Source organism: Pseudopodoces humilis, chromosome 4 (assembly GCF_049639895.1).
Source record: "Pseudopodoces humilis isolate 2021_Gansu_Grassland_sample_001 chromosome 4, ASM4963989v1, whole genome shotgun sequence".
NCBI lineage: Eukaryota > Metazoa > Chordata > Aves > Passeriformes > Paridae > Pseudopodoces > Pseudopodoces humilis.
The window spans coordinates 32,292,808-32,320,409 of NC_142203.1; the positions used below are offsets into that span (position 1 = coordinate 32,292,808).

A 27,602-nucleotide genomic window follows, 5' to 3' on the forward strand; every position below is an offset into this window, starting at 1 on the left:
GTGAAATTTACAGAAAAAACCTTTGCTACTAGCCAGAGCAAACAACCGTACATACTGAAAAATTATCTCTTTCATCTATTCTTTCAAAGCATTCTATACTCTATTCTATTATTGCAGTTTTCAAGGCCAGCAAATTCTTCCTGTAAGACAAGTCAATGCCTCACTGTTCACAGAAACCTTTCAACACCGCTCCTACTTTCTGATAGAAGACCATTCCTAAAGAAGAGCGTGGTAACACCAACCACCACAGAACACTAGTGGTATCCTACCAGTATACTAACACACCAGTATAAACTACTTTTAGCTACTTTTTCTTTTAGATTTATATAGCATATAAATATTTAAGCAGCTTGCACTCTCACAGATTTTTTTTTCAGAATAACATCTTGTATGTGGAAGCCAAAGAACTCAACAAAGAAAAATACAACAGAGTGTGGTATTCCAGTTGTATTCCAAGACTGAGTTCCAGTTCTTGTAATGCCTTGAAAACTCATTTCAAGCTTAAAAACATTAACTAGGACAGTGACATCTGGCTACTTCTGAATTTAGTCATTTTTCCTATTGAAAGCTAACTGAAAGAATAATGACATGACCTAAGTCCTGCTAAAATTAGTTTCATTTCTTTCATCAGATTCAGTGTGGGCTACACCTACATCTTAAAGTTAAAGATAAATTTACTTTTTTTACCATCACACTACCTGTATATTTAACAACCATATTAAAATGAATTATTAAACTAGAAAATTTTTGAAATTTCTTTACTGAAAGCAGCCTCATTGGTACTGCTTCAACACCAGAATTTTGCATTGCTTATGTCCAAGCACTATCAAGAAGTCAAACACTGCATGTTGCCTGGTGCTTCTAGAAGAATTCCACTGGTGCTCAATTCAAAACACAGTGCTAACTGCCAAGGCAACAGGGTAAAAACTCCATCAGCTCCAAGCTAAGGGAAAAGCAGGTTTGAGCAATTCAGCGACACTAGGCTATTCTGAATCATTCCTTGTGCTCTGGGCAGGTGGTCACATTTGTTATGGCAGTGTGGGTTCTGAAATACAAGGACCTCAGCACTTTTGTGAACGCTCCAGGGCTAACTCCTGAATTTTAGACCTGTAAGAAACCCTGGAACAAGAGTTACTTTGCAATGTGTCTTATCTTCCAGAACTCTTTGTGCCCTCCACTGAAAACTCACAGATATTCATAATGCTTTTGGTACTGGTATGCAAAGTATGGGCTTGATTCGTGCTCACCTTATAAACACGGTAGATGTGACTAGCAGAGCTATGAAAGTCTACTGAATTCAAAGGGAAGTCCTGAATTAATCGTCACTCTGGAACTAAAAACTTAAACTGATTTAATTCTGCTTCCCTTTTAATCCTTTAGGAGCAGTATTAATCAATGTTAAGTAAGAAACCTCATGCTCAGTTACTGAATCAGCAACTCCTGGTTTCTCTTACCATCTCAACTAGATTCTGAAGCATTAATTATTTTTACTGTTCTTGTATAACAGCTGTAAATATCTGCTGAAATATTATTCCGGATGTTTCAAAAAATATCTGGAAGATTCAATCTTTTCTTGTTACTCACCAGCTTCCAGCAAATACCTCAAGGTGGTCATTAACAATTTAAAGGAAACACTTTCTTTTATAGGCTGTCAGTAACATTTACTGATACAAGAAGCAAATCAAATAGTAGAGGCACTAAAAAGAGTCTCTCAAAAGCAGGATCTTACCTGGAAGACCAGATCCCAGACTGGCAAGATCAGCAAAAGGATCAAAGTTCTGAGCTTTCGTGTGGCTGAAAGACAAGCCTGAAGACACACTGGACTGGCTTCCGGTGGTAAAAGCTTGGCCTGTATAATAAGAAGACACATCATGTACCTAGTCTGTTTGGAAATTGAGAGAAAGAATAGAAGTAGTATCTCCACAACACCTCATAAAAACCTCCTCAACATTCTACTTCACAACATCTTTTCCCATTACAAGAATCACCATTAATTATAGAGAACTGAAACAATTTAATTCCTATGTCTTGAAATTAAATCTGAAAAACTACACAAGTGCCTTACTAAAGGAGCATTTAAGCAGTAAAGCAAAAATGCATAAAGACATGGCAGCAGTTTCAGGTGATTACTGACCCAATCTGGAGTCTTTTCTCTAATGGAAAAATTACATTTCATAATACCTTCACAAACAGGCTTCAGCTGTGGTGATGCTACATTGCTGGTTGTTGAGGAATCTGCCCAAGAATCCCATCCACTTAAGAGATCTGGGTGGCTTGCAGATGATGATATTTTAGGTGGCTCTGGTGTCAAATTGCCTACAGAAGGAAAAAGAAATGTTTTCATGTTTAAGAAAACCATCAAAATAATATACATTTATACATATACAATATGGTTTACCAATACAAACAGAATGTGTACCACATTGTCAGCTACAAAGCTTGCCTGGATTTCTCAGTAAGAGTTGTGCAGTATTAATCAGGACTCAGAAGGGCTGTATCACTGGAATTCCTTCATTTCTATTTTAAAACACCCCACACACTTCATAGATAAGGTATTTTCATGCACAGGCAATGCTATGAATTTAACAGCTTAGGTCTCCTGACCAAAAGGACTGGCTCAGGTACAGATCCAGGGCATACTGCTGTTCCCGACAACACAGCCACTAAGCAGAAAGCAGCAGTGCTCCATGAAAGGTGCTTTTTAACACTCAGCAGTCTGGGTGCTACACAGGTGAAGCCAGGTCACTTCAGACTGCAGGTTTGCCTGAACCAGGCCTCTTGTGACAAAGGAGCCTCTTGGCCCACTAATACATACTTTGACATGTAAATGAATGCACACAATTGAAGAGCAGGATACAGGAAGAGTGATTTTTTTTCTGGGGAAAGTTTAAGAATCTCTAGCTCCACAGATAAAAAACCACTTTTCTATACACCATGACATCTAAACAAAAAAGTCATATTTAAAAGCACACAAAGGTGCTGCCACTAGCTCCTGGAAAATGTCATATTCCATCTAAAGGTATAACTGCCATCCCTGACACTTTCCCACCTACTCACACGAACTGTGAGGTGAGCCATCCTCAGAACAAGATATGCTATGTACAGAAAACTCAAAACTGTATGCCAGAGCATTCTCCTTGAGCACAACTTGTGGAAACTCACAGTGAAGCAAGGACAGCTTTTGAAAGTAACCCCTACTTTAATGCTGTAAGTGTCAGTGCTACAGGGAGGCGGATATTTCAGGAGAGCCAACACATTTAATGGTGCTCTAAGATATTTCACAGACATAGGGTTTAGAAAGTTAACCCAACAATCCTTACAAAAGCAATACCATTTTTGAGGCTCTGAAAATCTCAGCTACAACATCACAGCCTTTCACTTGTCTCAACTTCTCAGCTTTATATTCTAAATATTAGTATCAAATCCTCTGAATTAAAGAAATAATTAGAAGCCAATTAAATAACCCCTATAGTACCTCAATCTACTAACAGCATTTATAATTAGACCTTACGGCTGCAAAGTGAACACATCAAATACTGTGCAACAAATATCTACTGAAAGCCTGTATGTCATCAGTATACTCTGCTGCATGTAATGGAAAACATCATAATAAAATGCAAGAAGTACCCACCATTTCCAGCCCTTTCCCAGACCCAAGCTTCATCTCCCTGCCTCTGAAATCATGGCAAGAAACAGTCTCAATACTCAGGATCTCCAGCTATCTGCTAAACAGCAGTGTCAGTGGCTATAAACCAGCACCTATTCATCCTCTTAGAATTTTGGTGCATCATATTCCTCCCTCAAAAGTTACGTGGGCCTTTAATTAATACTAACATTAAATTTTAGGATTGTAGAAAAAAATAATTTCAATCTCTGCTATTAAAAGTCTTTTTACAGTAGAATAAGAAAATTAGCAACATCATATGAAAAAACTATTATGAAAACAAGTTGAGAGAAATAAGAATAAATTGCATTTGAAGGACTGAGAACACACTATGAGAATGAGCTGTTTTATAACAGTTGGCTTAAGAGCAGTCAAGTTCATCACCTCCCCCACCCTGAACTAAGCAGGAAGTAGCCTACTGCTATGTACAGCAGTAAATTCACTATTAATAGTAAAAGCTCATGTGCAACCACTTACGCTTATCAGAACAATCTGCAACAATGCAACATACAATATACTGAGCAAATAACCCATTCCTCCTGAAACTGTTTGTTCTTACACTATCTTCTTTTTATTTCTACAATGTGGGCCTTATGTCAGATTTTAACATCAAGAAAAAGTGCTATCAACACAATACTTTGACTTCTACATATTCTGAAGAGGTATTATGAATCCCTATTTTTATAAATAGCACACTGGAGTTTATACCGAAACATTAAGATAAAAGAGCAGAATACCTAAAGAAATGGCAAAACATGAACTATAGCTTGATATTCCAAAAATGGAAGCAATTAAGATCATGAGCATACAGACCCAAGCCTGGTTGTCTCAAGTTTTTTAATACACATATTGATAATCCCTAGCCATACAGCAATGAACCACTGGAGGTCAGGGCAAAGAACTGTGTTCTTTACTAACACTGCTCAAACCAAGATAAGATGCAAGAATAAGTTGGTGGTAATCAGATCACACTTTCCAGCTTCCCAAAATAAGAGACCTGCATTTTACTACACACAACGTCACATAAGGTTTTCTTTATTTAACTTGTCATGTCTACAGGAAATCCTTTAATCACAGACAACAGGATTTTCTGTGAACCAAGACGCTGGTTTAGTATGATGCAAGGTTTTTTTAACCTTGTCTAAAGCCTGTCTGAGAACTCAAGTTCACAGAAACTAACTTCTCCTCAGGAGAAAACTACACTGATCCCTCAGGTTTCTTTTGATGACCTTCCAAATCTCCTGCTGTCTTGAGGGAAATACATTCTTGACTCAACTTCATTACAGATGATCTGCTACTTTAAAAATCCAGAAGAAAATGAAGGTACCTTGTTAATAAACAGCTGTTTAGCATCAACAGCACATTTTCATATTACAGGAAAGAATGCCTTAAGAGACCAGATATTGTGTAAGAACTATGTTTCATTTTAAAACTGCTATGATTTTAAATTTCAAGCCAACATCTGAGAAATACAAGGTTAAAATTCTACGTCTTGAACTTGTGTTCAATGAAACATCTTTTCTCTTGATAACTATAGCAGTTTAGTAATCATTTACTAACAAATAAAGCTTATCTATCACTAAAATTTGATTCTAGACACTTACAACTGCTCCAAGAGTAGTCATCAAATCCCATTGCTGCAGCTTATTTTGAATGGTCACTGCCATTACTACTACTTTATTTTTAGTTAAATTTCTTTTCTCCCTTTAATGACCTCATGTTTTCACTGTCTTCTGCTCACTTAACACAGTTCTTCCAAACCTGTTATTTGAGAACATATTCTTATTTTCCCTTTTCTCTCCAGTTACTAGTGATCCTGTCCTTTCAGGACTCAAAAATTCACATTAAGAGCAACATAACTATTAATATTCCTAACTTACATCATAAAATTGATACCTGTAACTGGATAGACTGCTAAAGGTTCAAATACATACATCATTTCAGCTAAACACACATCTAAGCTCTCATTTGAAAGATAAATGTAAATGAGTATGAAATGTTACCCCAGTTTCTTCACTTCCATATGTTTTTTAAAGAATGCATAGCAATAAAGAAATATTGGGAAATCAATGTAGAACTGAAGAGAAAATGGCTACATGTTAAGTATCTTTTCCTATGTTGATAGAAAGCTCCAGAAATTACATTAAAATAGCAGGTATCCTAATACACTTACCAGCGTGCAAGATACCAAGTAAAATCAGGAGTAAGCATAAAAATAATAGGCATTAAAGTCAGATGTAAAAATGTTCCTTTTTTTTCTGTACTTGCTCAAATGTTATTAACAGCTGAATATTGATGATGTCCTCCTCAAGGCTGCAGATAAACATTTAGTGAACAGAAATCAATATTTTATTTTTCCTACTTTAATACATAAAAGGGTTTTCAGTTTCCTCTCTGATATGAGAGTTCTGGTACTATTAAACTTGGAGAAAAGAACTGGAAACATTCTTATAAATGTGTAAAAATACTTAATGTAAAGAAACAAAAAAAAAAAAACCAAAAAAACTGAGATGGACTCTCCTCTGTGTTGCCCAGTGGAAGAGCAAGAGGCAAAAGGGCACAATTGCAACACAGGGAATTCCATTAAAAAATACTTTCCACTAAGATTTCTCCAACCCTGACAGAGGTTGCCCTGAGAGCTGTTGAGTTTATAGCACTGGAAATACTAAAAAACTTAAAGGACACGGTCCTGAACAGCCCAGTCTACTTGATGCTGCTTTGAGCACATCAGCTAGAGAATCTCCAGAGGTGCTGCCTCTTAAGTGAGCTAGAGTTTGGCTGAGATCATAAAATATGCTGAGTTAAAAGGGAACCACAAGGATCACAGAGTCCAGCTCCTGGCTCTGCATAGGACAGGCCCAAGAATCACATCATGTGCCTGAGAGTGTTTTCCAAAGGCTTCTGGAACTCTTGTAGGCTGGTGACCACTTCCCACTGTTTCAGTGCCCAGCCAGCCTCTGGGAGAAAAACCTTTTCCTGATATCAAACCTAAACCTCCCCTAACACAGCTACAGGCCATTTCCTCGGGTCCTGTCACTGGTCACCACAGAGATCAGATCAACGCAGGCCCCTCTTCTCCTCAAGGAAGTTGTTGACTGCAATGGGGTCTCCCCTCAGTCTCCTCCAGGCTGAACAGACCAAGTGACCTCAAGCTGTTCCTCATACAGCTTCCCCTTAAGGCCCTTCACCATACTCATGGCCCTTCTTTGGACACTAATGGCTTAATGTAATGGCTCCTTTTTAGATTGTGGTACCCAGAACTGTCCCCAGCACTCAAGGTGAGGCTGCCCCAGTGCAAAGCAGAGTGGGACAATCCCCTCCCTTGTCTGGCTGGTGATGCTGTGCCTGATGCACGCAGTTGGCCCTCCTGGCTGCTAGGGCACTGCTGACTCATTCAGCTTGCCTTCGAGCAGGTGCCCCAGGTCCCTTTCCATGGTGCTCCTCCCCAGTATCTCATCCCCCAGTCTGTCTGCATCCAGGTTGCCCCATCTCAGGAGCAGAATCTGGTGGAGATAATGCTCCACTGATCAGTATTGATCAAACCCTCTACTGAGCAAAAAATTTATGTTCAGTGACCTCACACAGGGACAGCAATAGTGGCATAAAACTGGCAACTATACAAGTACACAACTGAAACATACTGTTACTATCTACGGGACAGAACAAAAACATTGCAAAGGAGGCAGCAAGAGGAATCTTCTCAGCAGAATCAGCTGTAATATAAAGATTAATAATATGATATGGCAATCAGCCGGGTAGCCTTTTATTTCAAAGAGGAAGCCCTTCTTTCAGCCAGACAAATAATGCATTTCTTACTGTCCAGTTTATCTGTAGCTAACACCCAGACTGCATCACTCAGATGTAGGGTCAACTAGAGCAGCTGTTAAATGAAGAGGGGCAAGTCAATGATGTATGCAGTAAGCTCTGGGAAGAAATCACCCTGGATTCAGGAAAAGGTGTGTGATACCACCATTCCTGGCTATCTGCACGTTCTAAGTAGGTGTCTGCATGAGAAGAGGCCTGGGCTTCTCTGCTGGACACAGCCAGCTCAACAGACTCACCACAAGCCACACCTGAGCCTCCCAAGCTAAATGTCTTTCGGAAATCATGTTTTCCCAAAAATGCTGCACAGCAGCTGTAAGAGAAGGGACAGATGTGACAGAAACCACCCTGCAGATATTAAGGTTCGTGGAGAAGGAATGGGAGAAGGTGCTCCAGCTGCCAGAGCAGAGCACATGCCTGACAACACATGTGAAAGACCACAGTAGAACAAATATTCACACTGCAGCCTGTGTAGGATCCTACACAAGTAGACAAGTCCTCAAGAAAGCCACAGCTTAGGGAGAGCAGCCCACACAGCAGCAAGTCCTGGCAGGACCTGCAGCACCTGCAAGAACCACATCCCTCTAGCCATCCCTTCCTAAAGGACTATACCCTACAGAGACCTCTTTAAAGATTGTATCCTGTGGGAAGCACCTATACAGAAAGAGGGGAAATGATAGAGCAGCAGAGAAGAGCCCTTACAGACTGATCACAACTCACACCCCTATGGAGAGAACCCACACTTTTCTTTTGAAGTCAGATTTTCAAAAGCGTTAACACTAGTAGCATTACCACTCCACCATTTCTGCAAATGTCTGTTTCTCCTTAAAGAATGATGGGAAGGGACTGAACATACCACGAAGATTTTTGTTTAAAGATTAATAGATTTTAAAATAAATCCATGAGGAAAAGGCTTCACCAAGAATATATCAGAGAAATGAAACAAATGAGATTAGAGTATTACATAAGGTACTTTGTAAGTATATTACCAGCATACATTCAGGTCAGGAAGGTGCAAGCTAGCCTCAGCCTGCAGTTTAAGAACTGGCTATATTATAACTTGACTCACTCGTTTCTCTTCCAAGCTTTCCAGAAAATCTTTAAAATCTGAATACAGTCAACACAGCATACTATCATCTATAAAGTAAGTTTTTGGGTACCCTCAGTTATTAGATCATTGAGAGGAAACTCCAACTCCTAACACTTGGTTAGCAATATTAGAAATCTTGTTACACCATAAATAACAGCATGACTTTATATAGGAAACACTTGCTTCTCGGTGTATTTGCATCTGTACTTCCAGAGTACAAAGCTAATTAAAACAGCAATCACAACAAGAGGATCTCTTAAGACACTAATCCACTAAGCTGAAAGACAAATGCACAGAGGAGAAGAAACTGTTGAGACACAGAACATCAGAAGCTCACTTACCTAAATTTAAGAAATCTGAGCTGGAAGAAGGAGGAAGTGAACTTTGTGTGGAAGGGACAGTATTAGCTGTAGATGTTGGATTAAGGAAGTCCCCAAAGAGGTCTGGACCAGACAGGGCTTGGTTCTCTGAACTTGATGACATTGTGAATGGGTCAAATGGATCAGCTAAAAAAGAAGCAGAAAACAAAATTATCTCACAACAAATTGTAGAATACATGAAGTTGAAAAAACCTTGCTCCTCTGAGGGCACAGACAAAAAGCAAAGTTCATGCTAGTAACTGCAGCAGCCTTCTGTGAATTTTGTGTGGCAAAGAGTAACCACCCATTCCTTCCTCTAGACAAAAGAACTTTCGCATGGTACAAAAAGGATCTCAGCCATACTTAATATGAGCAGCTATGTCTTCTAACAAAAGCAGCAAGACTGCATACAGCACTTAATTTCATCCATTTAAAACACATCTTAAGTTTGAGTGACCAATTGACGCAAGAAGACTTACATTTTATAAATGCTCTATAATGCTAAATCTGCAACATATTTGAAGAAAATGGACTATTGCACTGTTAAAAAGAATATGAAGTAAAACATTCATACTACCATTCACACTCGAAGGCATTGGCGACTCTGGGGCAGAAAGCACGTCAACCCAAGAATGAAAATCAATAGAAGTAAGACTTCAGCAGGTCTCTAGTGATCCCAGTGAAGAAAAAACTAACTGGAAGAGTATTTATAGGCAGCATGGAGTAACATGTGACAGTCAGCTGGAATCACGGCTTTAGATCTTCCTGTTTTTGCTGCCCTCTAGGGTCAAAACCCCTCAAGAGCCCAGGGAGTTTTGCCGGATTCACTCACAAGCTGAAGAGAAGGAATAATCCTGCTATAATACCCCATCACAACCTCAGGTCATTACTGTACAGGACTCAACAACATTTCAAGCAAATTTACTATAGCATCACACATAAACAAGACCTCCAGTATAAGTTTGTTGTGCAAGCCAAAATATAACACTGGCCAAACAGTCTCACTTCTGCAATTATCTCTCTTAATACAATTCAATGAAACACACTGAATGACTATGAGAATGAGATACATACATGACTACTGCTCTGGTATTTCACAGCTAAAGAAAGATAAAGTAATAAAGGTTCCCTTTTACAGAATTCTACCTATGTTAAAAAGGTAAATTAAAATTATTCTTCCCTGACCACAGTAACAAAGTTCAATAGTGAATTGCCTCAAAATAAAAAAAATACCTTAAACCATCTAAATCCTCTGTAAAAAATACTTCTAGTTGTCTATAGATGAAAGCTTTTAGTACCTATGAATTATCTTTGTGCAAACAAACAAAATCTTGTAATGGTTTCCCAGTTTATGAGACTAACATTCTCAGAAATCTTACCATTAACTTTAGGCAGAGAACTGTTATTCCCAAAAAGTGACAAAGGGATGAGTACCCACTGGTAAGAGGAACAGAATCTCTGAGTTAAAACACCTTGTTTAAATACCAAATAGACAGCACAACATAGCATTCTCTTTAAGAATACTGACCTGACAACATCATCAGTAAAACCACCAAGAAAACATTTTTTGGCAGTATCATTATCCTACGGGTTAGAACAATAATATACAGGATTTCCAGTTGCTCAACAGTCTTATGTGATTAGCACTGAAAAATCCCACGCAGACATTTGACCTAAGCAGCACAGCTCTGTACATCTAATGTAAAGCCTTTGCTTTACATAAAGTTCAAATTATGACAATTCTATACCTTAATAAAGGAAGTTATGGATTTAGAAAAGGATCTAGCATGCAACATTCATATGGGAAAGCTAAGAATTCTTTAAGATACTTGAATTCCCGGTAAATTCAAAATTTGATACTTTTCTGTTTACATGAGTTTAAAGTTAATAGGACACTGGCAACATAACAGAATACCTGGGTAATGTACAGGAATTTCTCTCCTTCATGCAGAAATAACACCTGTTCTATTCATAGTCTTGCTAAAGACTGACATGTCTTCACCATACTGTTGAAACGTGGTACTGATTTTCTAAGCACAATGCAAGCAGCAGTTTTCATGTGCTGCCCAGGTGACAAGTACTGATATTAAACTCACATACCTGAAGACATGACTGCTGCTGAAGATGAACCCTGAGTGGCAGCTGGACACTGACTGCTGAAAAAGAAATCTGTTCCTTGTCCAAGAAGATCTCCAGTGCGTTCATTTGAAACCTGTGACACACTACTCACAAACAGATTGTTCAACAAGTCTGCATTACTTGATGAAGTGTTTATTTCTGAGATAGGTTGTTTCTGCTCTGCTGAAGTATCAGAATCTAGTCCCAGCAAGTCTACATTCTCTTCAGGGAGAGATTTTTGTAACGGTGCAGATGAAGCTTCAAAACTGTCTTCAAAAAGCAACTCTCCTTCTGGAGTAGAGTCTTTTTCATCAACAATTACTGTACTTCCCTCATCTGGAAATGTCGGGAACTCCTCATCTGAAGGATCACTCTCTTCCTTGTCATCAGATAGCTGAACATGATCATTTTTAGATGAACTGTCCTCTATTCCACTTTCTGGAGTTTTTCCTTCTTGAAAAAAAAAAAAAAAGAAAATAATAACATCTTTAAATAAATAGCATTATTTTTCTGACTAGGGTAAGAGAAACTTTCATGGTGACACTATATAAAATTAATTTCTAACTAACCAAAACTCATATAAGAATTGATGAAAAAGGAACTACATGTTGCCTGCCACCTCATTGTATAGGGCAGAAAAAGCAGCAGCTGACTACCGTATTTGTCACTCCACAAAGGTAGGCATTACAATTTTTTTCAAAATGACTTGGACATTCAGCTCAGATCACTGTGTCTCTTAGAGCTTACAAGATTTCTCAGTAACTGCTGCACTCAAGAAAAGCATAAGCAGCTGCTCACGTTTTTGCCAACAAAGCAGCACCCAGAAAAGGCAGTTACACGTGTGCTGTAAAATTACATTTTCTTAGTCCTACTTACTGATCTGGACCCCACTGGCTAGTCTACTTTGTTTCCTCTGTTGCTCAGCCAAAGTGGGGCTGTGGGAGTGAAAAGCTTCCTTGCAGACCTTTAAGGTTAAGATTTTTACAGAAAAAGAAAAATTTAGCTCAGCATTTAAGTCATGCTCAACACCAAACCCCCTTACTTGGTGTTTATCCAAATGAAGCAGAATAATTTCTTGTTATTCTGCAGAGCTCACTCTTTAAATAGCTTTTCCTCATGGTTAGTGAATTAGATTTTTGCTGCCTAAGAAGGCTTAAGCACTCACTGGAAGGAATACAAGACAGACATAAACCACATAGTGACTTCAGAGGAAAACCTGTACCTTTCCAGTCCAGGGAGTGAAAGAAGTTGTTTGCATCAGTACCACTGCTGTGTGGGGATTCTGTATCAGTAGGTGCACTTTCTGAAGACTGCTCCAACTGGGATGCCTCTGCTTCATATTGTGCAGTTGAACCTGGCTGTCTAGGCAACTCTGGTTTCCCTATAAAACAGAATTTAAGCCACAGCCCTTAGAGAGAAACTTCTCAATCCTCCACAGGCTGACTGCTGTAGGAAGACAATTATCTCAAATCTATTACTCTGCAAATGCAAATTCCTGCCCCCACCATCTTTTAAATTAGAATTAACTTATTTTCAACTGCAAAAACTGGTAAAATGCTGTTTTGAACTAGGACATTAAATCAGAATCATAGAGTAACACTCAAGCATTCTATTTACATTAGTAAGAAAATATTCACTTGTACCAACCATCCCCTAAAACATGGAAGAGCAATGAACAGTATCTATATTAAGAGTCAGAAAAACAGAAAAAAGCAAATGCAGATACAGAAAAACTCAGAAGATGCAAAGCCAATGAAGAACAAAGGGTATGCTGCTATTACTTCTTATATTTCTTATTTTAGTGAAATCAGGTATTAAATGACTCTTGTGTAAAACTCAGTTGCGCAGTTACCTACTGCTGTATCACCTCTCAAAACCAAAGTTTCCTCAAGGCAAATGAAGACTTCCTAAATTAGTCAATATTCATCCACTATATGAAAAGACAGCTGGGAGAAACCTGTTTGTCTAAATTTAAATACACAACTGGTAGAGCACTTTTTAACTCTCCTTCCACATTCTCAGCTGTAGCTTTAGAGATGCTGAAAAAATTGTCTGTTTCAGAAAACATACATGAAGGACGATGACTAATGAAAGACTAAACTCAGTTTTAATGGCAAGTTTTATTAAAATCAGTTCACAGCACTTACTTTTGTCCTACTCCCCTCCCAAAAATCTTAAGAAATACTTTCAGTGTAATTTGAAATCCTTACATTTCATGTATCAATCAGAAAATAAGAGCAACTTAAGAAAATAAGAGTAACTTTTACAGAGCCTCACCATCAATGGTGATGCAAAGCTAAACACCTTAGCTCTAGAGAGCTGACAGCTGTGTTCACAGGATTAAGCTAAGTTAAATAGAAAATGGCCTAAATCATAATACAAACAATACATATCCTGCTTAAAAGCCAAAAGGCCAGCAGCAACTATCTTGTATGAAAAGAAATGTACTTGAGATGTACCATGTTAACAGCACAGGGTGAGATCTCATGCATCACTAAACCACCATAGTAATCTTCGTCATGTTTCTTTATCCTTGAAACACAGAGAAGGCTTAAGAGCCTGAATGAAAATGTCAATGCTAATCACTGGATAGCAGGAGAAGAAGAAAGATACTGAGCAGCATTAACTGAAACTAATGTAGGCATCTACAGATGAAGCACTGAAGACGTAGAAGAAATAAAATAAAAGTCTGCTGGAAAATATTAGTAGAAGTTCAGGAAATTATTTACAACATTACATGGCTATACTTAAGAATGTTGATAAAAACATTCTTACCTAAAACCACTTGTGAGGAATGGTTACATAATTTTAAGTTAAATGATACTGGTGCCAGTTTAGCCAAATAAATCCCTTTCAAGACATTGTGCCTACAAAATACTGACTGTTACAATTTCATTTGCTAAAAGTCCCTTGCTGCAAATGGCCTATTCACAGCTTTCAAGCAAGCACACATAAGCACAGTGAAAGTAAAACAGGTATAATTATAATCCATTACTGGAGCCCCTCAACACAATACATATTTTTAATTGGTGCTTACCAAAAAACCCTTTTAAATTTCTTTCAATTAATGGAACATAAAAATTAAACAAAAGCCTCAAACACTAAGTACATTGAAAACTTTTTCACATTCTCTATTTTTTCAAGGGATTCATTACCAAATTTTGATAAAATCTCTTGCTGTTCCTCTCGGGTGGAGAAGAGGATCTTGGGATTCAATCCCTTTATATTCATGTTATCCCAAGGTGGCTGTTCACAACTGGGCCTATCTCTAGGTTCCACCTCTACTTCCAGATTGACTTGAAATAAATCAGGGTATTTCTCTTGTATGTCACAGGCATCCAGATCATACCTGTAAAGACACAGACAAGAAGTTTGATACTGATGGCTAACTGGATTAGATCTACTGCAGTCCAAAACAAAACTCCAAAGCAATTAGTATAAATTAAAAATGCTGTATTTGTTGACTTTTCCCATTTTAAACAGGCATTATTTTTGTACGTAGTTGGTTTTTTTTGGTATCACAAACAAAATATTTAGTTACTTTAAGGTGAGTAAACAAAAGACTCTTATTGCAATCAAAGCCATCTACTTCCTGCACTAACTGTTTCCTCTCCCTGCCATATGTTGATGTTTGGCAGGTTAAGCAGTTCCAAAGAAAACTTCTCCCAGTCTCCTACAAAAAGGTGTCAACATACTTGGCAAATTTCACTGTAGTGGCATTTCGGGGCACAAAGCCTGTATGGAACTGAATCTGAAACATCTTCATTGAAGCCATCTGTTGAAAACAAAAAACAGGTAACTGTATAAATCCACATGAAGAGTATGTACAGTGTTCTGCCTTTAACATACCGCAAAGTATTATCAGTATTAAAATATTTTGAAGTATTTGCTTTGCTACAAAAATTTCCATTTAATTACAAGTATACTTTATCCTGAAAGTTTTAAATGCAGTTGAGACAAAACAAATATATCTATTACTAGCACTAACAAACCAAAAGACCTTCAGTCAGATATGTCTCATCACTAACTTCAAAATGAACTATCGAAGTCTAAAGTATTTCCAGATCCTATTCTGAAGGCTAAAATTGTATGCAACTTGTTCCTTTTCTGAATAGCATATGCTCAGAAACATCCATTATGCAACACACCAACCAAGAAATATATATAGGTCACATACAAAGGAATAGATTTAAAACAGTTTTAAATGTAGCACATTTAAAAGAACACTTCAGAAAGAATGCAAAGAATTTTTTTCTGGGCAACTTTGAATCAGCCATTCATTTCAGACAGAACTGTAGGGCTTTTCTAAACTAAGTTTTTTTACTTGCTCAACTGTTCACAGAAAAACTGCTTTCATGCTTGATGGGAATATGAGTGTCCAGAAAATATTACTATGGAATATTCAGGTAGCTCCTGATCTTGCCCAAATCCAAATTACAGCTCACTGATCAAATGTAGCCTGTATTTGTCTCCTAGCATTAGTCCTGCCTGTGAAATAGTCTTGCCAGTCTTTAAAAAGAAGTCATACAGTAATAGTCAAGAAAATATAATAAAACTGAATTATGAAAGTTTTCCTTGTAAATGAGCATTTACCAAACATCATATGCAGAAACCAAACAATACAAAAAGCATTGCCACAGATTAAAGGGGGGTGATCCCTCTCCTCCATTCAGCACCAGTGAAGCTTCATCTGTAATGATGGTGCCCAGTGCTGGGCTCCTTAGTGCATGAGAAGCATGGACACACTGGAGAGAGCTTTTCTGATTCTTCTGTCCCTACCACTGCTTTCCTAGAAGATAAACTATACCCTCTCCCAAATTAGCTGTAAGAAAGTAGAAGATATTCACAACGGCCAGCTTTAAACACAAGAGAAATCTTGAAAAGTGGCGGTTAATCTCTGTGAGAGATCTGCAGAGAACTTTAGGGGGCAATTTACAGCACATAAAACCTAAGGACACATTGAATATTGTTCCAAACCTCCAAACCCAGATCATCACACACACAGTTACGTATCACGTGTTATAGCTGATAGCTGAGAAAATTCTAATCTTTTCTATCACTGAATAAATACCAGACAAACCACATCAAAGAAACTGTCATGAATAAAAGTGACATGGTACAAGGAATATAACCTAAACTTGGATAAATTTTGTCAGTTTTATGCCTTTCTCCTGATGACCTTGAACCATGCAGTAGTTATTTTTGTGCATTAAGGAATAATTTCAGTGAGTTTTTAGTTTAAAGGTGTTCTGGAAAGTCTTGTTGAGCCTCTACAATGCGACAACATGACACCTTTCTACTCACAAAGCAGAAAGAAAAAAAGCAGAGGGAAAACAACTTCAGTAACACTTACTAGGTGTGAATACACATGTATGTCCCTCATGAATTGAAACTGGCTCAAAAACTGGCTGATCAATTTCCATAAAGCTCCAAGCTTTAAACCTTGCACTACCCCTCCTTATCTTTTACATGGATTTCCAAGTTTAATTTGGGTTACTTATCTGGAAGAAAAAGAACACGCCTCTCTTTCAAAAAATTTGAAGACAGGCTTCATTAACATGTTTTTTGTGATCTTGCGCTACATTTGCACCCATAGTTGAATTTAAAAAGGAAATATGCATTCTCCCTAGTAGAACATAGAAGTAAGAAAAACAGCTATAAAAATGGAACCTGACTTTAGAAATAGGCTATAAAACCACATGGATTTTTCTAGCCTGTTTTGTACAGCCAGTCTCTCAAACATCGCTTTTCTGCTGAGTGGTGCTTTTCCTTTGGAGTTTGTTTATGTGCATGGAATTAGAAAGTTCTGGCTTCTTGTGCAACTTAACAGATAATAATTGCTGCCTCAAAAATACTGGCTAGGGGCTTTCCCTACAAATATAACAATTATCAATACTGAAGAACTTTCCAGAAATGTTTATGAAAGCATTTATATGTACAGCATTAGGAGTGGACGTACCCAGAAGGCTTGAGAAGGTTGAATTCACAAGTGAATGAAAACCTCTATTCATTTCTCTGAACAATGAATAGTAAATAAAGCAAAGTACTCAGTAGATAATTAGTAGGATGCAAAATTGCAACCAAAAAAGAGCAAATCTTCAATTCAGGATCTTAAATTTCTTATTACCTTGGCTTGTAGTCGTCCTCCTAGAGTTGACCTGGCATGATAGATCACAATGAGAACATCTCCTTGGACTGTTATACCCAGTGGGATTACTGCTTTCCCATCTTCAATTTTAAACTCTCTAAAGGAAAAAAAAAACAACATAACCAGTTTATTTAGTTTAAAAAGTGATGAAATAGTGTATTACTTTAGATTTAACCTGATTTCTCCAAGGCCTTCAGTAGCTGAAAAGCTAGAACTTTAGTATTCTCCCATTTTTCTTGTCTGTGATTACCCACATCTAGCAGTGTTAGTACTGCTTGCAATTGTGCAGACACCAGAGCTGTACAGGGGCTAATAAGCAGTCACTTTGCAGCTGCCATGCCTGGGGGATCCTTACAGTTTCCATGACTCAAACACGATGCTATGCTCAGCACAAGTACACTGGGGATCAATGTTCCCAGTCTTACACCTCATGGAGAAGAGGGTCTTGCTCACTGCATCACAGTGTCTAGTGTGCCAGCCCACCCCCACCCTCACTGCTCTGCAAGACCAGATCCGAGCTGTTGTAACAACCACATCCACAATTTACCTTTTGAAACCAGCTAAAAGCAGACAGAGGAATCCAGAAACACGTAAATGCTAGAATCTAGAAAAACATAATTTGCTGTTTCAGAGCAAGTCATAATCTGTACTTACTTCATTTTGTCATATTCCTGGGAGGTAGTGGTTACTCTCTCATCTCCCACATAAACCTCACAAAAAGGCCTGCAGCCGTTACGCTGCTTACTGAAAAGTGGAACGGGAGTCATGACAATTGATCTGACCAGGATGGGCTTGCTGTGAGGAATAATGGGTTCTTCAGCCATCATGTCACACATGTACTCAATGTATCTGCCAAAACCAGAAGGTACATTTAGTCAGCGCACAAAATTCTAAGAAACAGGTGAACACATACGTGAGTTACTTCAGTTCTTACCCAGTCACTAAGCATTGTCAAGTGTTAACAGTGAAACAGTGGGAACATTTATCACCACCTCCAGCAAACAGGTTTTCAAATCTGATCGAATGACTCAAAAGGGTCTGTAGCTTTACATACGATGACTTGTAAAACAAGCTAGTCACTATTTCAAAAGGCCTCAAAACATTTAACTAACAGAACTATTTATTTTGTATCTTATACATAATGGATCACTCAAATCTTCCTAAAGGCTTTCAATTTCCCGATTAATATATATTATTTTGTGGAGAACCCCTTAAGTATACGTGAACTAAATGAGTACAAAAACATAATCTATCATTTATACTGAACTAATACCTTATTTCCCACCCTTCAAAATCTAATCCTTTTTGTAGGAAACACCCTTACTACCAGTGTCAATTGTTATTCATGCCTTATGGTTTTAAGATCTGCCAAATTAAATCAAATAAACATTTTAAAACATTTGTCAAAGTACATGCAAGTTGTCTCTGGATGTACTCCAAAGGAAAAAAAAGCACTAGGCATTTTCACCCAATTGGCAGAAATAAATTCTGGTACTCCCTCAGTGCTTGCAGTGTTCTGACATAATAAAACCTATTGGAATAAACTAGGAAACATGAAATAAGTCTTACACACGTGGGAGAGGGTTTTATAATTAAGAAAGCATTCAAAAGCTCTGCATACCCTTGCCTTCATTCCTAACACTTCACCACAGCGCATACTTGACCCACCTCTAATGGGTACTTACAGGCTCAGAAAATTCAGAACTACCTTTTATTCACACTACAGCAAAATATTTGGAAAAACAGATGTTTGAATACAGACATTATTGAAATAATTTATGCTTCTAAAGACAGCCTCTACCATAGTCAAAACTGAATAACTACTTGCTTCAACAGTACCTTACAGTACCTTTTATGAGACGGCCAAATGCCAGGTGGGCAGCGTTTCATACTGAACATATAAACAGCAGCTTCAGCAGTAGTGAAGAGACGACAAAAGCACAGAAAGGAACAAACTACAACAGCAGATGCTGCTCTTCCATCCTGGTTTGAAAAAAAGTGGCCTTATTAGTAAATCTAGCAGAAAAAGCATTAACTAAGTTACTGAAGAACATCTCATTAAATATCTTATATAGCATCATTATTTAATGTCATGATGTTGACGTAGTCCAGTCATGGTGTCCAATAGTGCCATTATTTGAAGTTTGTATCTGAGTGTGAAAGGTTTTCATTTAACTTCCACACCATATAAAAGATACTACATATGACTTTCTTGTTCAAATGTGAATAACTACTTTAGCTATTTGAAATTTTCAATTTATGTTCTTTATCTTACTGTCACTAATACCCCTTTTTTAGGTTTGTTTCCTGCTGTCTGAAATCCCAGAACACTGCTATTTTGGACAGACAGCCATGAACTGCTAAAAGAGAAGTACAAAGATTCCAAAGAACTAAATCTCACTAAACTCTTCAGACTTCTGTCTAAAACTGGTAACAGCTTGCCAAGAAAACAAGAGAAAGATATTAAAACAGAGCTTCTTTCTGCAGGAATCCTATTTACACAGATATCTCAGATATCTCTGTATTATAAAATGCAGAAGATTTGAAAGAGATAATGGTTGACAGAACACAACTTCTCCAGGTTTGTTTGCTAGCAACATGGAACAGAATTTTTACCATGCATTTCTTAAAGTTCTGGTGTATACTTTTTACATCACATCTGACTCAAACCATGTATATACAAAAGTTTCCCTCACATGTGAGGAAAAGGAATGGGTTAGGTACATTGAACAAAACACTTTGAGGGAAAGATGTTACAAAAACTGGTGCTAAGTCATCACATCTGCTTCTTACCTACTTGACCAGCAATCATGCAACACCAAGGTATTAGAAGTACTGCATTAATATAGAATTAGATGCCTAACTTCACAGCAGCACTGAAAATTATACTGGCTCTCAGGAGCTGACATGAACTGGCTTTTTACTTGCAAAACACTACATAACCCACAAATATAGTTTGTCAGATTAACAAATCCTAGTTTGATTCTGATAGCGGTATTCCCTATTGGCAGCTATGCTGTATCACCAAACAGGTTCTGAATGCTTTCCAGCAGCATTGCAAGCATTGTCACATAGTCATGTTTCATTTTTTTAACTTGGCAGCAAAACAAGAATTTCAAAATTTCACATGCAATTCTCATAAACAAATGTAAGAGACCTAATCTTTGAATTCTGAGCAAAGTATTCTTTTAATTCATTCCTCCCACCATCATGTTTGACATGAGGTAGCTCTATAGACAGTTTAATTGATTTTTTTGGTTATATCAAATTTAATAACACTTTGGAGAATAGTGAAGTCTACAGAGCAATCTGCTGCCAGCAAAACCAAGTACACCAGAAGTCTAACAGTCAGTTTCTGAAATTCTGTGCCTACAGATTACATTCTAAATGGACAGTAATGACATATGCAGTGTACACCCATCTATCACACAGAAAACAAAAAATGGAGCAAATACTGAAAGAGTAGAGCAGATTTTTTTTCTCCCAAAAGCTACTTTGCCTTAATACTTGCCTTCCGTTCTAAGTGCAAGACTACATTATCCTACTAATTTCCCTAAGGAGAAAATTGATACAAGTAACTTCCCTAAAAACACAGCAGGAAGGAATTGACCCTGGGGCTTCCAGTAAAGAAAGCCAGTAACAGTCACAAACTGAATGAATAGTAACACCCTTATTCACAATTTTTAAAGCTCTATTGAACAAAGCACTTCAGACTTAAACTGTTTTCTTACAAGGCAATGCACAATGCAAACATTTTTCTGGTCTTGTTTCAGCCATAAATGCATGTTCTTGCAAATGCTATAGAGATTCTGAAGATTTGGTGCTCGTCTTGGTGGCCAGCCACATTCAGAAACCTGCAACAAGAGAGACAAGAGACAGTAGACATGACAAACAGTATTATATTGTCACACATTATATTGTCACAACTTAGGTTATGCAAATGTCTACAAAGCACTTTTACACTTTAATGCCACCTTCATGTTGAAATGAAGCAAGATGCTCAAGGAAAGTAGTCTTACAGAGTGTAAACACCACTTTTTAGAATGAAGTGCAATAAAACTTCTGTTCTGTCTACAAATCAACTGCACAAGGAGAACTCAGATTACTATCTGAAATATTCTTAGAGCAAGGAGTAAAATAAAAGAGCTTTCAACTTCATTTGTGCATGTATACTTCAGCAAAAAAAACCAAAAAAACAAAAAAGCCCCAAAGAAACTCAATATCAGAAAAAATTAGGCTTCTTTTAATATTTATCCTTTGTTCAAAGAGCTTGAAACAGTAATATTCCATTTACAGTAACTGCTTCAAAACACTAACAAAAAACACTAACAAAACACTAACAGAAAATCAGCTAAGAATCCATAGCCTTAAAATAAACTGTCCAGTAAGGACATAGCATATGAAACTTGACTCTTGGAGCACCTGAAACACCTGAAGAATAGATATATTCATGATCAAGTAAGCAAGTTACAAATGAAGCTTTTTCTATTTTAGTCTCAACTGCAATTGCCAGATATTGAAGACCAAGTTTTCCTATCAGCAACATGTCCTCCTATCTTGATAAAGAGTTCAAGAGTTACTCTGAAAAGAATTATCTCAACTGATTAACACAAAAAACTGCATTTGTGCCAAGCACAGGAAAAAAGGCTCAAATAAACAGTCTAAGTCTCCTGCAACTTTTCATTGTACTCTAGTATTTTAATTAAAAACAAGGCCATTCCAGAAAGCATCACTTTGCAGGAGATTTAAATTGCACATTCCTTGTTAGTGCAAGATCACCAATAAACAAAGAAAAGCTAAGGCAAAAAGTCCTTTTTATCCATGTTCCCCACAAGACTCAATGTGGGCTTCAATACATCCCAAATACTACAAGAGTAGTGTGTGCTAGTTTCAGCTGGAGTAATTTTCTCCATAGTAACTAAATGAGGCTGTGTTTTGTATTTGTGAGGGAAACAACGTTGTAAACACAGGGAATTTTTTATTTTTATTGCTAAGCATGGCTTAGACAGAGTTAATGTCTTTTCTGCCTCTCACATCATCTCACCAGTGAGCAGGCTTGGGGTGCAGAAGAAGCTGAGAGGGGACACAGCCAGGACAGGTCACCCCAGCTAACCAAAGGAATATTCCATACCACAGGACATCATGCTCAACCAATAAAGCTGGGGGGAAAAAAATGGAAAGGGAAACATTTAGAGTGATGGCATTTGTCTTCTGAAGTAATCATAATGCATGATGGAGCCCTGAACCCCTGGAGATGGCTGTACACCTGCCTAGCCATGGGAAAAGGTGGATAAATTACTTGTTTTGCTTTGCTTGCACCTGTGTTTTCTGCTTTACCTATTAAACTGCTTTTATTTCAACCCATGAGTTCTCACTTTTACCTCGTGATTCCTTCCCCAGTTCTACCAGGAAGAAACAGACAACCAGGTGTGTGGGGCTTGGTTGCTGGCTGAAGTTAAATCACAATACGGCAAAAGAATCATACTGAAGCATTGCAGCTTCAGACAAGAATGCAGCCTTAAAAAACATGTGTATACAAAAAAGCAAAAAGTACAGACTTTCTTCCTTCTAATTTACCATTTATTTTCTACTCAAACACTAGGTTTCCTACAAGATGTAACAAAAACATTACTTTCTGTTTCTTTTGCTGTGTTTTAAGCTCTAAGTGTCCTGACAATTAGTAGAATGATGGATAGTGCACAAACTATCAGAGCAACCTATTCCAAGGACTCAAAACTAGCAGAGAAGACTTCAAAACTACCATTAATTTTAACCAAGATTAAATAAATTTGTAGAAGTTCCATACAGATAGCGAAAACAAGAAATCAGTAATACGTCATTTCATACATACCTTCTAAGTAAAGTGTCAGAATTAAGAATTCTACAAGCTTTTCTCCTCTAATCATGTTTAAAGGCTTCCCATAATCATCTTTTGCAGGCATTAAAGTAAAACTAAGCTTCTTTAGGTTCCTACATGGCTGCTCTCACCCAGCACTGAACAATTAAGTTAGTCAGTATTGCTGGACATCTCAATTTCAAGAATAGGCAGGTAAGAGTTCCAAATACAATTATAGTTTGTTTCCAAGTAAAATAACTGCCTTCTTAAATACTCCTAAATAATGAAGTGGTCACGAACCTGTAATGTTTCAACTAACTATGACCTACTATGACTTCCTAACAAAACCAAGATCATATTACCATTCCTAGTACCAACACATCAGGTGTACAGACGCCTTAGACTTGCTTAACCAGAAAATCTATTGGTAAGCAAATTCTCAGTCACAAAATTTATCATTCCATAAACAGGGACTGATCACTTTGCAGGTTGTGGAATAAATCAGTTCACTACACCAGTCTCAGACTTTCCAGCAATCTAGTACTAAAAAGAATTGCTGAACATTTTGCTTCAAGGTACCTGCTACAAATAATCACACAGTAGATTTCCTGCATATTCAAGTTTTTTTGCCTTCCATCTTGAATAGCCTCTACCCAGACCTCATATTGAACCAGATACAGACAAAGAAGCTGATTGGATTCATCCAAAGAGGCAGTAATGACTTCTTTCAGGTGTGACAATACTTTATCTTGTTCACAAGGAAACTCAAGGAAGTGATAGCATTAGGAAAAATACATTATATATACCTCACCCTGACATGTTAAGTCAACTCTGATAACTGAAATAATGCTAAGGATGGCTCTGCATATGGCCCAAAAGGCTTTATTATTCTGCAACAAGTAATGGTTCTAGGCTGTCTTCTTGGCAGACAGTATTTGTGGAAGGGGCATGATCACTACAGACTATTAAGATGCTGGACAACTCAGAACACAGTAACAGTCCCTACTGTTGAGCCTCTTACAGGACAATTGAGGTTTACTTAGGAGCAGACACTGAAGTCCAGTATCTCAGCACCTAACAAGATGTCCTCAATACCTTGTTGCTGAATTAGGCAAATAACTTCATATTAGTATCAGATAAATTTCCAGGAAGGATAATGGAGGCTCAGCTAAGCTACAACAACATTAAAGATGGTGAGAACAATCAGTCAGCTATGGCAGAGTCATATGGGAGTCAAACGGTGTGTAGTGGGACAAGGAGAAACTACAGTGAACAGGTTATGCAAATCAGTCACTATGTTTTGATAAAGGAAAATGTCCTTGATAAAGGAAAATGGTAGAATATAGGAGAGATTGACATCTTAGTAAGACCTTAATTACTTTAAGTACTCTCCACTTAAATTTGAAACACATAAAGTACATGGGCATGTTTTCAATGATATCACTATCCTAGAAAAAACTGACTTTAGTCAGTAAGATTAAAGATCCACTACCAGTTAAGTTTGGATTTAAAGCAAAGACGAGGAGAATATAGGTTACTTGTTGATCTTGTGTTAATACTTTTGTCATCTTTTTGATTAACCTACTAGAGCCCATTTTACAATAAAATGCTGAAGGTGTAATTAAAACTGTGTTTCAAGGCCCTTTAGAAAAATACACAAAAACTATACACACCCTGTTATGGAATCTTGAAGGCCTGTATGTTCTTGGAGAGAGATTGTACACAGCATAATGGCCAGGATGTTTAGAGTCCAGACACAACCGCACATCTTCTATGTTATTTTTGATGGCAGATTCTACACCTTCAGCTGGAAAGGACATCACTGAAGACAGAACAAATAGCAATTGAAATTTTTCATATAGCATGACCAAGGAGAAATTATGTTTAAGAAAGATATAGATATATCATACCAGCAATTCTGGAAGTGATATATGATATATCCAAGTCTCCTTTTGCATAACTGAAAGAGAACACATTGGCATTAATAGTGGGAGATATAACCATTCAAGTCTAAAAGCCAGATCTCTCAGGTGACACCCGCCGCTACAAATAATGTTTTATTTCCTCCATCTGAGGCTTGTTACAATTACATTTTAAGAGTTTCAGAACAGAGCTTTCAGAACAGATACTGTGTTTAAGCACTTACTCATTTAAATCAGTTGCACCAAAACCACCTGTGGGATTTGTACAGATGCCTTTAATCTTTAACTCGCTCCTACAGCTCCCGCTATTACTAATAAAAATGCACTGTAGGGTGGCAGTTTGAAAGCCTAATGAGGTCACATTAATCTTTAATGAAGAATATCACAATGCTTAAAAGAAAGACTACTAGCTGAACATCAAAGTTTAAATTACATAGCTCTGGCATGTTACTATCTGGCACAGATGGCCATGGTGCCAAATATCCAAATTCCATATGGACAGTGTTAGGAACACTTCCCTGTCTAGCCATTCAGGAAGGACTCTGATTCACACTCAAACCACCATCTAACTTGTCACTGCCAGGACTGAAGCCCCTTTGCAGTTGGAGACCCAATGGGTGCCCCACTTCACTCCTTACACACCCCACACAGTCAGACCACCTTCCCTTAGCTGGACCACAGGCTTCCCATAGCAGAGTCCCAGATCCATGGCTGCTTTAAGTTATTTAATCCTCTTGCAGCAACAGAGCTGGAGCTCCTGCCTCCCAGGAGAGACTCCCAAGAAAGGAAATGGTGGGCTTTTACACTCTCAGTGGTCTATGGGTGCCAAAATCTGTGTCTTCCTCCTGAGTCCTTGGCTCCTGCCGTGTCTCAGTGTCCAGTCACCTAGCTGGCTCACAGGTCCCTGTGACCTTTGCTGTGCCAAACACTCGCAATTCCTGACCTCTTTCCTCAGGCCCCCAGCCAAACTCAACCTGAAGCTCCCACTGCAGTTGCACCCCAAGCTATCTGCACTCAACATAGAGAGTACTTAAATCTCTTTCCTCATTTAAGAACTCTTCCAAAAATTCACTTCCAGAATTCCCATAGTGCGCAAGGCATCAGTCATTACGGATCTCTCTCTCACACAACTGTGCACAGTTTAAAAGTGCAGCCTTCTCAAAAAATTTCCTGGTGCTGCTTAAGTCTGTTCCCTGCACCTTTACCTAATCCTAACCTTAAACCTAACATTATGGCAACAATTAACTAATTTAAGACCACTATTATTTTTTTGTTGTTTCTATGGTATCTTCTATGCAGCCGAATAAAAAAGCAAGAGAAAAAAACTGAAGAGACCCAGTGCAGGCCAACAACCTTAAATAGAACTACATAGGTCTGCATTCCTGGACTGGTAAAATAAGAACAAGTCTCACCAACAGAATTTGATTTAGACATCCCTAACTTAAATATCTCAGTAGCCTATTAACTCCAGAATATCAAAACACCATCAAAACACTATGATGCATATAATTAATTCAGAGGCACCAACAAAACTTCTATATCCCAACAAAATTTCAAGACACTGCTTAGAAAAGCAGACCTAGGATACTACACTGAAATTTTGAATCACAAGAAAGAACATTAAGTTTTGATTCTTTACTGCTTGCTAGTAATGATGGAGGTTAGAGGGATTGATTAAATATATATATTGTATATATACACATTATATCTGTATATACATATATAAATGTATATTTAATATACAAGGATAGTGAAGAGGATTTTAGATTAGGGAAGAAAAAAATCTTCTGAATGCAAGGCCATTTAACAGTATTTATGCAGAATGGCATAATCAGTGTCCTAGCAATGATAATGATTCACTGTCTTAAACTGAAACCACAAGGAAGTTTTAGTCTCACTAGACAAAGCATTTAAAAAAAACCAAAATACTCAGCCTTGAGAAATCTTGCACAAAGAGTTAGACAAATGGGCACAATTTCAAAATTTTTTGCAGCTTTGGAAGGACATACTTCATCCTGTAAGCTCAGGTGGTAATCCTGTTGCAGACAGGATCCTAATGCAAACTAATTAAGGCAGACATTTACATTCAGAGCTAATAATGATTGCTCACTAAAATTTGTGATGATTGTAGTCCTTTATAGAGATGAGAAATACAAATGCCATTTGTTGATTACATCCAAGAAGCTTCAAGCAAGAAAACATGTAATCATTCTATTATCAATTTTTTCGGTATCAAGATAAAGGACCAACTAATATGACAGCTGTAGAACACAGAACCATTATCCCTGCAATGCTGTAACACTGAGGTTAAGCAGCAACTTGCAACATTAGCACAAAACTAGTAAGAGCAAAAAACCAACAATACTGACATCCATTATTCCCTTGGGAAGACTTTCAGATATTGACTTCTTACTACCAGCACTGCTCAACTCAGCTTTGTTTTTTACATTTGTATAAACTAAAGAGCAACATCAGGAGCATGGATCTCACCATTCACACAGAGATGTAAGAGTGCAGTTCAGTCAACAGTCAACAACAAAGCACAGCATAGCCAACTTTACCTTTATATTTTGCAGGAGTGTTATATGTGACTATTACACTGAAAAAGCTTCAGAATTGTTGCATAGTCTTAATTAAAATGAA

General features: G+C 37.7%; 1 protein-coding gene across 2 annotated transcripts in view; it reads right to left on the reverse strand.

The window, feature by feature from the left end:
* GAK (cyclin G associated kinase) overlaps positions 1 to 27,602 on the reverse strand; it is a 68,198-nt gene that overhangs the window by 10,500 nt on the left and 30,096 nt on the right. Inside the window, exons 12-24 of one of the 2 annotated variants that reach the window (XM_014259657.2) lie at positions 24,948 to 24,997; positions 24,711 to 24,859; positions 20,933 to 21,055; positions 19,051 to 19,184; positions 17,856 to 18,050; positions 17,181 to 17,298; positions 14,749 to 14,828; positions 14,209 to 14,402; positions 12,276 to 12,434; positions 11,036 to 11,503; positions 8,918 to 9,082; positions 2,182 to 2,316; positions 1,730 to 1,849 (exon numbers count right to left, since the gene is read on the reverse strand). In XM_014259657.2, the coding sequence (XP_014115132.1) occupies positions 1,730 to 1,849; positions 2,182 to 2,316; positions 8,918 to 9,082; positions 11,036 to 11,503; positions 12,276 to 12,434; positions 14,209 to 14,402; positions 14,749 to 14,828; positions 17,181 to 17,298; positions 17,856 to 18,050; positions 19,051 to 19,184; positions 20,933 to 21,055; positions 24,711 to 24,859; positions 24,948 to 24,997 (2,090 nt within the window). Of the gene's footprint in view, positions 1 to 1,729; positions 1,850 to 2,181; positions 2,317 to 8,917; positions 9,083 to 11,035; positions 11,507 to 12,275; positions 12,435 to 14,208; positions 14,403 to 14,748; positions 14,829 to 17,180; positions 17,299 to 17,855; positions 18,051 to 19,050; positions 19,185 to 20,932; positions 21,056 to 24,710; positions 24,860 to 24,947; positions 24,998 to 27,602 lie in introns of both variants that reach the window. The other variant, XM_005530910.3, reaches the window with a different exon arrangement.